The sequence below is a fragment of the Dreissena polymorpha genome, chromosome 4 (genome assembly GCF_020536995.1).
Source record: "Dreissena polymorpha isolate Duluth1 chromosome 4, UMN_Dpol_1.0, whole genome shotgun sequence".
Taxonomy (NCBI): Eukaryota; Metazoa; Mollusca; class Bivalvia; order Myida; family Dreissenidae; genus Dreissena; species Dreissena polymorpha.
Window position 1 is genome coordinate 42,242,077 of NC_068358.1, and position 18,090 is coordinate 42,260,166.

Genomic DNA, 18,090 nt, shown 5'->3' on the forward strand with positions numbered 1-18,090 from the left:
AGTTTATTTACTTTCCATTATCCAAGACATCTGATCCATAACTCAATGAGATTAATAATTAATAAACAAGTATTCCCTCTGGGTATATATAAAACAGCAACTCAGACAATCTATCGTCATAGCACTTTCAGAGAGCTGGGATTATATTGTCATCATGGTTAATTATCAAAGTTGTTAAACATATATAAAAATCACATTATTAATTGATGTATTCAATTCAGAAAGGTTTAACTTCCTGCTGCAATTGGCCAGTAGATACAAGTAAATTAATTACTGAGTTGACAAACCATTTCAAGTGGTCAACACACATGGCTGTTTCATCCAATCTCTGAGTTGATCAACCATTTGTATTACAAAAGCAAATGGCTGTATAATGAGATCAACTCACTGCAAAGTCTCAGACAAACAGAAGGGTGAGAGATCAAAATCCATCTACAGGTCATTTGGAGAGGATTTAAAGAATGAGCAACAGTAACCTTATCTTCTTTCAATTGATTCAGGTGGCTTTTTGACATTTTGATGATTACATCATATTGGTATTTCAAATCATGAACCCCTTCAGGATTACTCTTGCTACCAAGAAAGTAGAAGAGACATACTCCAAAGAAACGTCTAACACACAAATTACTGACATATTTCTAGAATATCATCTCAGAGAATTCAATTCAGCATTTCTCAACTTCCTGTTGAGATTTGAGTGAGCTGAGTAAATCTCATCATTTATGAGATTCTCCTGCAACTACTGTATAACATTAAACAATGGCAACTCAAACAATCTATCGTCATTGCATTTTCAGAGAGGCTCAGAGCTGGGATTATTGAAGAAAATGCTTAAGGCAATGTATTAAAACCTATGTATTATCTTATACCAGATGTTCACTGTTGAGAAGAATCGAAAAACAAACATGGTTTATCAAAACATCAATCATAAGCAAACAAACATATCCCATTGCCTCTGAATATGGTTCCAGAAGCTAGTGAGTATCAGTTGGGTTATAAACAAAGAGCAACTCAGACAATCTATCTTCATAGCACTTTCAGAGAGCTGGGATTATATTGTCATCATGGTTAATTATCAAAGTTGTTAAACATATATAAAAATCACATTATTCATGTATGTATTCAATTCAGAATGGTTCAACTTCCTGCTGAAATGGCCAGTAGATACAAGTCAATCAATTTCTGAGTTGACCAACCATTTCAAGTGGTCAACACACATGGCTGTTTCATCCAATCTCTGAGTTGATCAACCATTTGTAATTCAATAGCAAATGGCTGTATAATGAGATCAACTTACTGCAAAGTCTCGGACAAACAGAAGGGTGAGAGATCAAAATCCATCTACAGGTCATTTGGAGAGGATTTAAAGAATGAGCAACAGTAACCTTATCTTCTTTCAATTGATTCAGGTGGCTTTTTGAAATTTTGATGATTACATCATATTGGTATTTCAAATCATGGACCCCTTCAGGATTACTCTTGCTACCAAGAAAGTAGAAGAGACATACTCCAAAGAAACGTCTAACACACAAATTACTGACATATTTCTAGAATATCATCTCAGAGAATTCAATTCAGCATTTCTCAATTTCCTGTTGAGATTTGAGTGAGCTGAGTAAATCTCATCATTTATGAGATTCTCCTGCAACTACTGTATAACATTAAACAATGGCAACTCAAACAATCTATCGTCATTGCATTTTCAGAGAGCTGGGATTATTGAAGAAAATGCTTAAGGCAATGTATTAAAACCTATGTATTATCTTATACCAGATGTTCACTGTTGAGAAGAATCGAAAAACAAACATGGTTTATCAAAACATCAATCATAAGCAAACAAACATATCCCATTGCCTCTGAATATGGTTCCAGAAGCTAGTGAGTATCAGTTGGGTTATAAACAAAGAGCAACTCAGACAATCTATCTTCATAGCACTTTCAGAGAGCTGGGATTATATTGTCATCATGGTTAATTATCAAAGTTGTTAAAACATATATACAAATCACATTATTCATTTATGTATTCAATTCAGAATGGTTCAACTTCCTGCTGAAATGGCCAGTAGATACAAGTCAATCAATTTCTGAGTTGACCAACCATTTCAAGTGGTCAACACACATGGCTGTTTCATCCAATCTCTGAGTTGATCAACCATTTGTATCGGTCAACAAAAGCACAAGGCTGCATTATCCAAGCAACTTACTGCAAACACTTGGACAAACAGGAGGGTGAGATATCAATTTATGTCTACTGCTCATTTGGAGAGAGGAGAGTTGCTACAGTTACCTATCTTTTTTTTAATAGATACAGGTGGCTATTTGAAATTGTTATGATTACATCATATTGGTATTTCAAATCATGGAACCCTACAGGATTACTCTTGCTACCAAGAGACATATTCCAAAGAAACTTTTAACAGATGCACTAAAGACAATCATGTGTGACAGTGTCTAGCATATCAACTCAGAGTATTCAATTCAGCATTTCTCAACTTCCTGTTGAGATTTGAGTGAGCTGAGTAAATCTCATCATTTATGAGAATCTCCTGCAACTACTGTATAACATTAAACAATGGCAACTCAAACAATCTATCTTCATTGCATTTTCAGAGAGCAGGGATAATTGCAGAAAATGTGTAGGGAAATGTATTAAAACTTATTTATTATCTTATACCAGATGTAAACTGTTCCCCAGAATCAAATAGAAAACAAATGTGGTTTACCAAAACAACAATTATAAGCAAACAAACATATCCCATTGCCTCTGAATATGGTTCCAGAAGCTAGTGAGTATCAGTTGGGTTATAAACAAAGAGCAACTCAGACAATCTATCTTCATAGCACTTTCAGAGAGCTGGGATTATATTGTCATCATGGTTAATTATCAAAGTTATTAAACATATTTCATGTAAAAATCATATTATTCCTTGAAGTATGCAATTCAGAATGATTCAACTTCCTGCTGCAATTGGAAGATACAAATCAATAAATTACCGAGTTGGCCAACCATTTAAGTGGTCAACAAAAGTGCATGAATGTATAATCCAATCAATTTACTGCAATCCTTGGACAAACAAAAGGGTGAGAGATTAACTTCTGTCTACTGGTCATTTGGAGTGAGGGGAGTTGCTAAAGTATAAACCCCATCTTTTTTTCAATAGATACAGGTGGCTTTTTGAAATTGTTATGATTGCATCATATTGGTATTTCAAATCATGGAACCCTACAGGATTACTCTTGCTACCAAGAGACATATTCCAAAGACACTTTTAACAGATGCACTGAAGACATGTGTGACAGTGTCTAGCATATCAACTCAGAGTATTCAATTCAGCATTTCTCAACTTCCTGTTGAGATTTGAGTGAGCTGAGTAAATCTCATCATTTATGAGTATCTCCAGCAACTACTGTATAACATTAAAACATGGCAACTCAAACAATCTATCTTCATTGCAATTTCATAGATCAGGGATAATTGCAGAAAATGCTTAAGGTGATATATTAAAACTTATTTATTATCTTATACCAGTCGTCGAAATTCGCACTAGCCCGACAGCAAAAAACTAGTATTTTTTCTTTCGGGCTTGTAGGAAATCCAATATTACAAGCCCGACGTGCTTGTACAATTCATTAAATTCATTTGTGGTTCCCGGATTGCTATTATGTACAATAAATGTTTTGCGTTGCATTTGGGACACAGAGATTAATGGCCGAACCATTTTGTACACACCGGTCTTACTGACCTGTGTACTTACGCGAAAGGAATTGTGGGTAGCACTTCTTTTACAAGTGAAAAGCGAAAGAAGGTCAGGTAATCATACTTCTAATAATCGCTATCAGTCTGGATAGAGATTAAAAATCACATTTTAACATAATTAAATAACATTTCTTTAAACAACATTACGTTTTAAACACACAATAAAGAACGGTTTTTCTTTCATTATTAACTTTTTCATTCCTACGCAGAACCATTTTGGCGGAAGCATAATTCCCCAAACCAGGGGAATGTGATGCGTCTAAGAATAGAGGTGACAATAACGTAGTGACGTCACCATCTATGTATAGAATGATGGCCGAACAGTTGTCATTCAAGTACGTCGTTGAGGAATGCTTATCTGAGGTAACTGTGATTGACGCATTTGTCAACTGGCTTTTTGTAGAATAACCTGGCACTTAATTGCTTATATATTTTCTGGTGGTTCACTAGGTTTGCTCTCTCTTTCACATGGATAGATGGGATAAATTTCTGCTAATTTTTTACCTAAACTTTATGTATATATTTATAATTGTGATTAGATTGAAATCCGTTTGTGAAATTAATTTCTTCTTATTTCAGGATCCGAAAGAGGCTGGCTCAGATGACGAGGAAGCTAACGTGGATGGTGATGAAATAAATAAGAGATTTGTATTGTATTCTAAAGATTGAATAAATGAATGCTTCTTTGGATGTTTTATGTTATGTTTATCTGCATTTTTAACAAAAATGTTTGGGCTAGTAAAATCTGACTCGGGCTTGTTCAAATTCCCATAGTACTAGCCCGACTTGCTTGTAGATTTAAATCTGAATTTCAATGACTGTTATACCATATCATGATGAAAACTGTTGAGCAGAATTAAAAACTAATGTAAACAACAATCATAAGCAAACAAATGTATCCATTGCCTCTGAATATGGTTCCAGAAGCTAGTTAGTATCAGTTGGGTTATAAACAAAGAGCAACTCAGACAATCTATCTTCATAGCATTTCAGAGAGCTGGGATTATATTGTCATCATGGTTAATTATCAAAGTTGTTAAAAATATATACAAATCATATGATCAATTGAAGTATTCAATTCAGAATGATTTAAATTCCTGCTGCAATTGGCCAGTAGATACAAGTCAATAAATTACTGAGTTGACCAACCATTTAAGTGGTCAACAAAAACACATGGCTGTATAATCCCATGAAATTACTGCAAACACTTGGACAAACAAAAGGGTGAGCTTCTGTCTACTGGTCATTTGGACAGAGGGGAGTTGCTACAGTAACCTTTTTCAATAGATACAGGTGGCTTTTTGAAATTGTTATGATTGCATCATATTGGTATTTCAAATCAAGGAACCATACAGGATTACTCTTGCTACCAAGAGGCATATTCCAAAGAAACTTCTAACAAATGCAATAAAGACATGTGTGACAGTGTCTAGCATATCAACTCAGTGCATTCAATTCAGCATTTCTCAACTTCCTATTGAGATTTGAGTGAGCTGAGTAAATCATTTATGAGAATCTCCTGCAACTACTGTATAATATAACTGCCTTGCGGGTGCAGACCGCTCATCTATTTTCTTTTTAAAGGTGAAGGGACTCTCATTTTCAATCACAAAGGAGGGAGGGGTGAGTGAAGAGGGGTGTATAGTGTGGGGGCGTGGACATTTATTACAATATCTTCCAAAAATGCGAAAAAAAAAAAAAATTCGGGGGTGGGGGGGGGGGGGGGGGGGGGTGGGGTGGGGGGATTCTTTGGTGCGATGGTTGGACGGTATTTCAAACATAAAATAATAAAAATAAATATTTGTGTTTTTTAACCATTTAAAAAAAAAAAAAAAATGGGGGGTGAGGTGGGGTGGGGGGTATAGTGTGAGGGTGTGGTGGTCATTTATGAGATGATCTTAAAAAAAAAAAAAAAAAAAAAAAAAAAAATATACGGGGGGGGGGGGTATAGTATAGTGTGAGGGTGTGGTGGTCATTTGTGAGATGATCTTAAAAAAAAAAAAAATTGGGGGGAGGGTGGAGGGCACAGGGGGATGGTTTGGGTGCAGTCTATTGTGGTATGTCAGGTAAGAGTAGTTTTGTCAAAGTATCAATCAAATCTAATCATAAATAAAGAAGTTATGGCAATTTTAGCAAAATTCAATAATTTGACCTTGAGAGTCAAGGTCATTCAAAGGTCAAGGTAAAATTCAACTTGCGAGGTACAGTAACCTCATGATAGCATGAAAGTATTTGAAGTTTGAAAGCAATAGCCTTGATACTTTAGAAGTAAAGTGGATCGAAACACAAAATTTAACCATATATTCAAAGTTACTAAGTCAAAAAAGGGCCATAATTCCGTAAAAATGACAACCAGAGTTATGCAACTTGTCCTTTTACTGTCCCCTTATGATAGTTTGCGAGTGTTCCAAGTATGAAAGCAATATCTATGATACTTTAGGGGTAAAGTGGACCAAAACACAAAACTTAACAAATTTTTCAATTTTTTAAGTATAAAGGGCCCATAATTCCGTCCAAATTCCAGTCAGAGTTACATAACTTTGCCTGCACAGTCCACTTATGATAGTTAATAAGTGTTGCAAGTATGAAAGCAATAGCTTTGATACTGTAGGAATAAAGTGGACCTAAACACAAAACTTAACCAAATTTTCAATTTTCTAAGTATAAAAAGGGCACATAATTCTGTCAAAATGCCAGTCAGAGTTACATAACTTTGCCTGCACAGTCCCCTTACGAGAGTTAGTAAGTGTTTCAAGTATGAAAGCAATAGCTTTGATACTTAAGGAATAAAATGGACCTAAACACAAAACTTAACAAATTTTTCAATTTTCTAAGTATAAAGGGCACATAATTCTGTCAAAATGCCAGTCAGAGTTACATAACTTTGCCTGCACAGTCCCCTTACGATAGTTAGTAAGTGTTGCAAGTATGAAAGCAATAGCTTTGATACTTAAGGAATAAAATGGACCTAAACACAAAACTTAACCAAAATTTTCAATTTTCTAAGTATAAAAAGGGCACATAATTCTGTCGAAATGCACGCCAGAGTTATCTAACTTTGCCTGCCCAGTCCCCTAATGATAGTAAGTAAGTGTACCAAGTTTGAATGCAATAGCATTGATACTTTCTGAGAAAAGTGGACCTAAACGCCAAACTTAACTGGACGCCGACGCCAAGGTGATGACAATAGCTCATAATTTTTTTCAAACAATAGATGAGCTAAAAACATGGCAACTATTAATACAATCAATCTTCATTGCAGTTTTAGAGAGCAGGGATAGTTGCAGAAAATGTGTAAGGAAATGTATTTAAACTTATTTAATATCTTAAAGAGATGTGAACTGCTAAGCAGAATCGAAAACAAATGTGGTTTACCAAAACAACAATCATAAGCAAACAAACATATCCCATTGCCTCTGAATATGGTTCCAGAAGCTAGTGAGTATCAGTTGGGTTATAAACAAAGAGCAACTCAGACAATCTATCTTCATAGCACTTCAGAGAGCTGGGATTATATTGTCATCATGGTTAATTATCGAAGTTGTTAATATATATAAAAATCACATTATTCATTGATGTATTCAATTCAGAAAGATTCAACTTTCAGATGAAATTGGTCAGTAGATACAAGTCAATTACTGAGTAGACCAACCATTTGTAATGGTCAACAAAAGCACATGGCTGCATAACAAGAGCACCGTATAACGGGTGCCACGCTTAGCTGCAAGCCTTTATTTAGAGGTCACAGTAACCTTGACGTTTGACCTAGTGACCCCAAAATGGGTATGGCATGTAGAACTCAACACGGTGCATGTACATATGAAGTTTCAAAGTTGTAGGTTTAAGCACTTTCATTTTAGAGCCAATGTTCAAAACCTTAACAAACCTTGACACGGACGGCAGACACGACGAGCTGGCTATGACAATAAATCAGGTTTTCTCCGAAAACAGCCGAGCTAATAAAATTACTTTACTGCAAACCCTTGGTCAAACAGCAGGGTGAGAAAACTTCTGTCTACTGGTCATTTGGAGAGATGAGAGTTGCTAGAGTTCCCTATCTTTTTTCAATAGATACAGGTGGCTTTTTGACATTGTTATGATGACATCGTATTGGTATTTCAAACCATGGAACCCTACATGATCACTCTTGCTACCAAGAGACATATTCCAAAGAAACTTCTTACAGATGGATCATGCAATAAAGACATGTGTCTAGCTATATCAACTCAAGAGTATTCAATTCAGCATTTCTCAACTTCCTGTTGAGATTTGAGTGAGCTGAGTAAATCTCATCATTTATGAGAATCTCCTTCAACTATTGTATAACATTAAAATATGGCAACTCAAACAATCTATCTTCATTGCATTTTCAGAGAGCATGGATAATTGCAGAAAGTGTGAATGGAAATGTATTAAAACTTGTTTATTATCTTATACCAGATGTAAATTGTTGAGAAGAATAGAAAACAACAATTATAAGCAAACAAATGTATCCCATTGCCTTTCAATTATGGTTCCAGAAGCTAGTGAGTATCAGTTGGGTTATACACAAAGAGCAACTCAGACAATCTATCTTCATAGCACTTTCAGAGAGCTGGGATTATATTGTCATCATGGTTACTTTTCATACTTGGGTCATGTTTATATATAAAATTCAACATTACTAATTAAGTCTTGTCAATACATTTACCAATGACTTTTCAGTGACTCACTGGTTAGTTGGGGTTAGCCACTATAACTAATGACACTGAAAGTTAGCCATCAGATTGAACTTTACAGCAAAGGAAGTGCATTTAATAAATTGTCTTCTTAAGTGGTTTTTGACATTTCTATGACAGCATTATGGTTGATTTAACAAAGGATCCAATATGGCCAGTAATTGAGACAATAAATGAGGGACTTATTCAAAAACAAAATCCAGACAGACAAAAGAATGACAGATGATTGGCACATCAACTCAGAGTATTCAATAAAGCATTTCTACATTTTCTGTTTAGATTGGAGTGAGCTGAGTTATCTTATCATTAAACTATTTTTAAAGATTTCATTATGTTAACCGTTATGAAAGAGAAATAAAAAAATCTGTAGAAAACCATGGCTACATATACAAATTACAATCTGAAATCAGTGCTCAAACCTTGTAAAAGACCCAAATGGGAATCTATTCCAATTTTATATTGGAGTGAGTTGAGTAATCTCCTTAACCCCATGTTTCAAGTGAACTTTGATGCTTTATTTCATGTCATTCATTGTTCCTGATAAATTTACAAATAAGTTAGTTATGCAAAGAAGTAAGTTTGAATGTACAAAATAAAACCTTGAAGTGATGTTTACCTTGATTTCAACCTGGTTAAAGGACTTGCCGTTGTAAACACCGACCATGCTGCCAATCATTTCAGGAATGATCACCATGTTTCTTAAATGGGTCTTGATTACCTGCAAATCACATTGAAAAACAAGGGCTGTTTGTAAAACATGCATGCCCCCCATATGGGCTGTCCGTTGTAGTAGAAGCCATTGTGTGAATACGTTTTTTGTCACTGTGACCTTGACCTTTGACCTAGTGACCTGAAAATCAATAGGGGTCATCTGCGAGTCACGATTAATGTACCTATGAAGTGTCATGATCCTAGGCAAAAGCGTTCTTAAGTTATAATCCGAAAACCATTTTACTATTTCGGGTCACCCTGACCTTGACATTTGACCTAGTGACCTCAAAATCAATAGGGGTCATCTGCGAGTCATGATCAATCTACCCATGAAGTTTCATGATCCTAGCTAGGCGTATGCGTTCTTGAGTTATCATCCGGAAACCATTTTACTACATTTGCATTTCGGGTCACCATGACCTTGACCTTTGACCTAGTGACCTCAAAATCAATAGGGGTCATCTGCGAGTCATAATCGATCTACCCATGAAGTTTCATGATCCTAGGCGTATGCGTTCTTGAGTTATCATCCGGAAACCATTTTACTATTTCGGGTCACCGTGACCTTGACCTAGTGACCTCAAAATCAATAGGGGTTATCTGCAAGTCATGATCAATATACCTATGAAGTTTCATGATCCTAGCCCCAAGCGTTCTTGAGTTATCATCCGGAAACCACCTGGTGGACGGACCGACAGACCGACCGACATGTGCAAAGCAAAATACTCCTCTTCTTCGAAGGGGGGCATAATAATAGTTCAATGAGATGAATAAAAAATACTAAATTTCAGTTCAATGTGATTTTATTTTATCAAGTTACAACCTAAAAGCTATAACTACAATGGATTGTACATGCCATTAATTGCACAGGATTGTACAATATGTTTATTGTCCACTAATATTATGTTGAATTCACTTTTTGTATGTACCATGTACGCCATTCAGAAAAGGAATATCTGGCCTCTTTTAAATATTTAGTTTATGTGTCCACTAAATCACTGCCCTAAATGAGTATTTCCAGAGATCAAATTAGAAAAGCTAGTGTTTTTTTTTGTTCTTAATAAAAAAATTGGGGCCAGTAAACTGGCCCTATACCACATGGAAAAAAAAATACCCCCCTACCCTTCAAAAGCCCAGCACTACCTTTAATTATTTTATAAAAATTCATCATTGTAGACATTTTATTGGCATGGTATTTAATAATAATGGAAATAATATATTCCAACAATTATTAATAATATAAAAATAAATATGCAACAGGGAGCATTCCCGATACAACTGTGTGCTAAAAAGTGCCCTTTTGACAAAATAGCCCCCCATGCCCTTTTTAAAATCCTTGCTGGTGCAATCTATAAACCCAGTGATTGGACTGTATTTTGCTTGATCAACACCAGATTTATCCGGTTTCCGTGCTTTCATGATAGAAATAAATATATACGATTTGTGTTTGGTTGTTTTGTCATAACAATTAAGGTTGATCGACGTGTAATAAACATGGCCCACCTTCTGTAGTCACTCTTTCAACCTGACTTATCGCAGACACATGTTACAGTCTTATTTGCAAATAACTGTGGCAAATCCAGGTTTTCTTTTTGCAATTTCAAATAAAACCCCATTAAATTTCATGCTGATAAATTTTCTTTTTTTTTGGCAGAATTTTTTTCTTGATTAAAAAAAAAGAAATCACTATATCAGTCTTGCTTTTTTTCACCACTTTGGGAATGGGTTCGGGTCCCTTTGAAATGGAAAATTTTGCAGCGTTTTGACTAAAATTGGGAAAAAAGTGTAGTTGCAGTTTTGCTAAAAATGCTTCAAATTGAGAATAGACGAGTTTTCAGTATTATTGATTAAATTTTTTATTAGGTTGAACTTATATGGCTAAATGGGAGGTGAACAAAATGTTGAAATACTTTTCTTTTTAACCTTAGGTCACACTTGGGAAAACAAGGACTGTTTGTAAAACATGCATGCCCCCCATATGGGCTTCAGTTGTAGTGGCAGCCATTGTGTGAATACGTTTTTTGTCACTGTGACCTTGACCTTTGACCTTGTGACCTGAAAATCAATAGGGGTCATCTGCCAGTCATGATTAATGTACCTATGAAGTTTCATGATCCTAGGCCTAATTATTCTTTATTTATCATCAGGAAACCATTTTACTGTTTCGAGTCACTGTGACCTTGACCTTTGACCTAGTGACCTGAAAATCAATAGGGGTCATCTGCCAGTCATGATAAATGTATTTATGTAGTTTCATGATCCTAGGCGTAAGCATTCTTGAGTTATCATCCTGAAACCATTTTACTATTTCGAGTCACTGTGACCTTGACCTTTGACCTAGTGACCTGAAAATCAATCGGGGTCATCTACCAGTCATGATCAATGTACCCATGATGATGAAGATTCATGATCCTAGGCGTAAGCATTCTTGAGTTATCATCCGGAAACCATTTTACTGTTTTGAGTCACTGTGACCCCTAGTGACCTGAAAATCAATAGGGATCATCTGCCAGTCATGATCAATGTTCCTATGAAGTTTCATGATCCTAGGCGTAAGCATTTTAGAGTTATCATCCGGAAACCCTTTTACTGTTTAGAGTCACTGTGACCTTGACCTTTGACCTAGTGACCTGAAAATCAATAGGGGTCATCGGCCAGTCATGATCAATGTACCTATGAAGTTTCATGATCCTAGGCGTAAGCATTCTTGAGTTATCATCCGGAAACCATTTTACTATTTCGAGTCACTGTGACCTTGACCTTTGACCAAGTGACCAGAAAATCAATAGGGGTCATCTGCCTGTCATGATCAATGTACCTATGAAGTTTCATGATCCTAGGCCTAAGCGTTCTTGAGTTATCATCCGGAAACCATCTGGTGGACGGACGGACCAACCGACCGACATGAGCAAAACAATATACCCACTCAGTTGAAGGGGGGCATAAATATATATACTTTTTCCCTTAGGAATGGGGCCAAATACCGGATCAGATTTAAACCCAAAAAACACTGATGAATGAATTTGATTTGTAAAGTAAAGGGTACTTCTGGTTTTTCAAGTGGAGGTGCATCTTTCTTTGCCTTCCTGAGTCTCTTGATCAGTGCCAGTGGCTTCCTCTTAAGACCTCGCTGGAACTTGCGGCGCACTCGGCAAGAGAACAGCTCTGTCAGCTGCTCGCTGCAAACAAAAGGGCGTATGTTAAATACTGATGAATAAATGATGTATCATTTTCAAGGTTTTTCTTCTTTTGTGAGCGCTACCCATATAACCAAAAAGTAAAAAATATGACAAGTTCCTTTGATAATTGCTAGCATTAAATAGTATGAGCCTGGTTTTTCCGTCCAGCACTTTTTGGTTACAACATAAATAGCTCGATGTCCAACATTTTGTGAATTTTAAGCTGGTGTGTTAACCACAAAATTTTATTTCAGTGCTGAGTTTGTGGAAAGTCCTACGATTTAATAATTTGAAAAAATATGTTAAGGCATTTTGCAAAAACAGACAATTTATATTGGTTTAAAGTCAATGATGTAACAGATTGGACACCACTTAGCAAACATGATTTGTATACAAAATCTTAAAATATTCTCGTTGAAATAAACGGCATTGATTCGTCATCACAGCGTTTCGACCTCATCCTTGTTCCTATCAAAACATTTGTAGACGCTACAAAAGTTATGTAAAAAACAGTTTGAGATCTGACTTCAAGATGCAACATATTGGACACGAACTGTTACATCACCATTCATAAAAAATAATGATTGTCTGACTGAAAATTGGATAGGTTTGTGCCTTTTATAAGTTTTATATCCAAGAAATAACCTTTATTGATAACATTGAAATAAAGGTAAGTAGCCCAAGATTTTTTGGTCGAGTGATGGAAACAGGAACTCATGGGCACTATAAAAGGTATACCTTTTTTGTCCAGAATCTGCATGTATTTGTTACAAATTTTTGTATTAACAGGGTAGAACTTGGTAGTTTTATGATATTTATCAACAAGTTTTATGTTAATCTTATCAAATATGGCCACAACATTTTCAAATACATTCATGAAATTTATATATTACATGTTTTTTTGGGATGTAACTAAACAGTGCTGGACGGAAAAACAGGGCTCGTATACAAACAATATAGTATGACAACTCAGACAATCTATCTTCATAGCATCTTCAGAGAGCTGGGATTATATTGTCATCATAGTTATCATCTATAAACTGAAACTACAAAAACAATCAAAATTTATTTCCAAACAGAGTAAAGTTGAATGTTTCTTTCTAGGGCTTTCACCTCGCTCTTTCTCTACAACAACAGCCAGTACACACCATGGGCGATAGATTTAATTTTTGACGCACTGATTTTTTCTGGAGATCACCATGGCAGACGCTATCAAGTTAAACAATTGGTAAGGAATGATTCATGTGTAAGCAATTTACAACATATTTTGTTGATTACCCCATTAAGTGAGTGAAACAATAGTTACAGGGATTTATCACATCGTCTGTGAATGTTCTGTTGAAACTAAAAGTAGATAGACAGGTTTTTTTTTACTAAGAAAGTGACGCCGATAGTCGGAGTCTTCCACTACCAGAATTTTTTCCCCACAAAATACAATTTCCCCTCCAATAATATCATTTTTCACCAAAACATATCGTTGTTTAGCATTTATTTCAGTTTTATACCGATTACTGATAATTTTGATTGCTTATTAATCTATCGCAATACTATCTAATTTGCGGTTGTTGCTAAAACACGTTAAAATAGAAATAAGCGTCTACAGAGTTGGATTAGAATGTGATACTTTTTGCAAAGTCATGGGGAACATTTCGCACTTTATCACTGTCAATGTTGGTAGAAGAATCCTCAAACCAAACGTGCTTACATCTGAGTCATTAAGGGCATGCTATTTAATGTATAATGCATGAAATCAGAGTAGATGACTTATAGACATCGATTAAAACAGTTATTATTTTTTCCCCAAATATATCTCTTTTGCCCTCTATTTTCCCCTTTACTCCCAGCGTCTTCCCCTTTGTCTAAAAAAACGCCTGATAGAGAAAAAGCGAGGTCCCCGGCCTGCGCACGCATTTCAATAAGCAGGGCTTTCTACAGGCCATTTAACAATCCCTCGCTGGGGCGCTTGAATTTCGAAATCAAAGTCACCAGGGCGCTTGAAATTTTCCGATCAGTGTATTTTTCAGTAAAAGAAAGATCAAGGTTTCTCTATCAGTGTATCAATATTCCCTGTTTAAAAAGAGGACACGGTACCTACTTTCACAGGTAATTGCCATAAACACCACATGGGGTAATGGATAATCCACTGATAAGAGATAGCATGATGCGCGTATCTATTATTCTAGCCACATTATACAGTCATTTAAATGCTGACAAGGATGTATCAGGTAACTTTCCAGTCGTCAAACTGTGATGTTCATTGTCCAATCGGTTACGCGAATGCTTATGAGGGCAGGGTTAACTATCGACCATTTTTTTATTTTGACGTCGGGCACAAAGTAAGAGTTTATCGCAGCTTGATTAGCAAGAAGTTGTACCATTTACGTAATATAAAACCCGTAACTAGTACAGTAAAGTACATTAAAGACAGTTTCGGGCATCATCATCACACCTTTTGACTGTAAACAAGCAGTGCTCCAGCTAGGCCTAAATCGAAGGGCCCTGCCCTCCCGAACCTCCGCCCTGCCCCCCCCCCCCCCCCTAAAAAAAAAAAAAAAAAAAAAAATTTTTTTTTTTTTTTTTACATAATTATGATAATTCATAAATCTCTTATTACATTGTAATTAGTTTAATCCTCATTGTAGACATTATATTTGAATTGTTTAATAATAATGGGAATAATACAATTATTTATAACATATAAATTAACATGCAATAGAAAGCATTCCAGAAACACCCGCGCGCTCAAACGTGCCCTTTTCACAAAATACTGCGCGGCGAAAGTGCCCTTTTGACAAAATACTGCGCGTCGAAAGTGCCCTTTTGACAAAAAAGCCCCCCTGCCCTTTTCAAATCCTAGCTGGAGCACTGAACAAGTGTTACCTATGACTCATAATTAATACGAGAAATTAATTGCAAGTGGTAATTACTTCTAGCCAGTAAGTTGTGCAAATTACTCCCGGTTACAATTATGTGATATAAATTTAATTCCAGTACAAGTATATTTCATTAAAATCCATTTATTATATTAAATTATAGAACTGATTCACCTCGTTTTTCTGACATTTATTCGACACGTAATGCGCTTTAACAAATTTTCGTTGAATTAATTACGCACACTTGTAAATGTTTCGTCTGATAATCGATACTTAGAAGAGTGATGATGGCAACCAGCCGTAATCCTCTTTGGACAACGTGAATTTTCATGCAATTCCGTCAAAACATTTATTCGACTCGTAAAGTGTTTAAACAAATTATCGATGAATTCATAACGCAACTGTTAATATTTGCTGAAATCTCAAATGGGAATAATTAAATTTGTAATCCGAAACCCATTCCCGGTAAGTCGATGTTAACGCGTTTTTAATCCGAAACACATGTTACTGCAACTTTAAAATATTCTTGCTTCAAATTAGCAGTGCAAATTTATTTTGTGTCAAATCTTTTTCTCAATTAAAAAGAGCGCGAAAATTATGCAGAATGTACAACGTCGAGTCATTTGCATATAAATCATGCGTGTATTGAGCGTTTTAACACGTCGGGGGATTGACACATGTTCAGAGGCAAATAAAGAGTCACTTAAAATTTATTTGATACAATAGAAAAATGGCAAGGTTTGTGTTAAATAAATATTTGAGAGCTTTTATCGTAAATATTTACCAGAAAGTGATTTATAAAAACGGAATAAACAGGGTTATCGGGTAATAAATTGAAACATGAAAAGTAGTAAGTATACAGTAATAGAGTCGGGTTGAAACGGATGTATTGGGGAATCGTTCGAGTCGGGATTTTACTATCTGTGCGGGAAAGTTTAAAAACAAACAATATAAAAAATTATATATATTTTTAAATGACTTGAGGATTTTCCTGAATACTCATAGCGTACCAAATGAAGTCTTTTAACGCTGTTTTTCTTTGAGTTATAACGCACCACAGAACGTGAATTGACACGTTAAATTAAAAATAAATCTACGTCGGGAGGGGACACACCTCCCGAACCACCCCTAGCAGCCCCGGGCACCTGACAAAAATCCTGTGGAAAGTGCTGAATAAGTGAGCGGAGTGACAGCGATTTAATTATGGGTGATGAGGCTCTTCCGTTGTTTTTAAAATGGCGAGTGATTTACCTTGTCAATATCTATGTACATAGTCAAACTATCTTTTTAAAGAAGACGTTTAATTGGAAGATTTTTATTGATTCAGTATGTGTATGCATTATAATAAACAAAAGTTAACTAAAATAAAACTAAATAAAAACAAGAAATGTGTCCACAGGACACGGATGCCCCCAACTGTAACTTTGTCACTACATAAAAGTATAACTGTGTAAACGCTTGGTAGAAGTTATGAGCTTTTTTCAAATCCGAAACGCAGATTTCGAACCTAAACGCGGACCCTAAGTTCAAGGTCAAGGTCACAGGGGTAAAAATTTGTGTGCATATGGAAAGGCCTTGTCCATATACACATGCATGCCAAATATGAAATTGCTATCTGAAGCGACATAGAAGTTATGAGCATTTTTCGAAATCTAAACGCAAAGTGTGACGGACAGACGGACGGACAGACAATCGGACAGTCCGATCACTATATGCCCTCCTTTGGGGTCATAAAAATGTCTTAGAATATCAAAATAAATCAGAAAGTCACATAAACTAGAGAGCGGACAACATGCTTAATCCTTGAAATGCACTAAGTGACCCCGTGACCTAGTTTTTGACCCAGCATGACCCATATTCGAACTTGACCTAGATATTGTCATAATACAACTACTTACCAAGTTTAGTAAAGATCAGATGAAAACTACTTCAATTAGAGAGCGGACACCATGCTTAATCCTTGAAATGCACTAAGTGACCCAGTGACCTAGTTTTTGACCCGGCATGACCCATATTCGAACTTGACCTAGATATTGTCTTGATACAACTTCTGACCAAGTTTAGTAAAGATCAGATGAAAACTCCTTCAATTAGAGAGCGGACACCATGCTAAATCCTTGAAATGCACTAAGTGACCCCGTGACCTAGTTTTTGACCCGGCATGACCCATATTCGAACTTGACCTAGATATTGTCTGGATACAACTTCTGACCAAGTTTGGTAAAGATCGGATGAAAACTATTTGAATTAGAGAGCGGACACGAAGTGTGACCGACCGACCGACCAACCGACCGACAGTGTGAAAACTATATACCCCCTTTTCTTCGAAATGGGGGCATAAAAACATTGCCATTGAGCACCTATGTGTGTGGGGGGGTGTTACTAAAGCTGAGTGCCTGTGATTTACACTGCTCAAGTAAAATTTAAGACCAGTAGACAGAACCAGAAACTGATATAAATTTCAGCACATTAAAAACAAGGGACAAAATTGTCACAAAACCAGGTTTTCATTGTGAAAAAAAAATCTGATAAAGGGAGACAAGGGACAAAATTGTCACAAAACCAGGTTTTCATTGTGAAAAAAAAATCTGATAAAGGGAGAAAACTCAAACTGAACTTTTGAAATGACCAAAAAAAATAAACCCCCTTTGTAAGTTTTTTTTTTTTTTTAAATCTATTTTTAGTCGTGGCGACCTTGACATTGGAGATATTGACGTGATTCTTTCGTGGGACACACCGTCCCATGATGGTGAACAAATGTGCCAAATGATTTTAAAATCTCACAATGAATGACATAGTTATGGCCAGGACAAGCTCATTTATGGCCATTTTTGACCTTTGAACTCAAAGTG

General features: G+C 35.9%; 1 protein-coding gene across 2 annotated transcripts in view; it reads right to left on the reverse strand.

The window, feature by feature from the left end:
- Window positions 1-18,090, reverse strand: part of LOC127879267 (40S ribosomal protein S15-like) — a 38,037-nt gene that overhangs the window by 1,105 nt on the left and 18,842 nt on the right. For both annotated transcript variants that reach the window (XM_052426037.1, XM_052426036.1), the window contains 2 exons: window positions 12,233-12,365; window positions 9,092-9,193 (listed from right to left, as the gene is read on the reverse strand). In XM_052426037.1, the coding sequence (XP_052281997.1) occupies window positions 9,092-9,193; window positions 12,233-12,365 (235 nt within the window). The remainder of the gene's footprint in view (window positions 1-9,091; window positions 9,194-12,232; window positions 12,366-18,090) is intronic.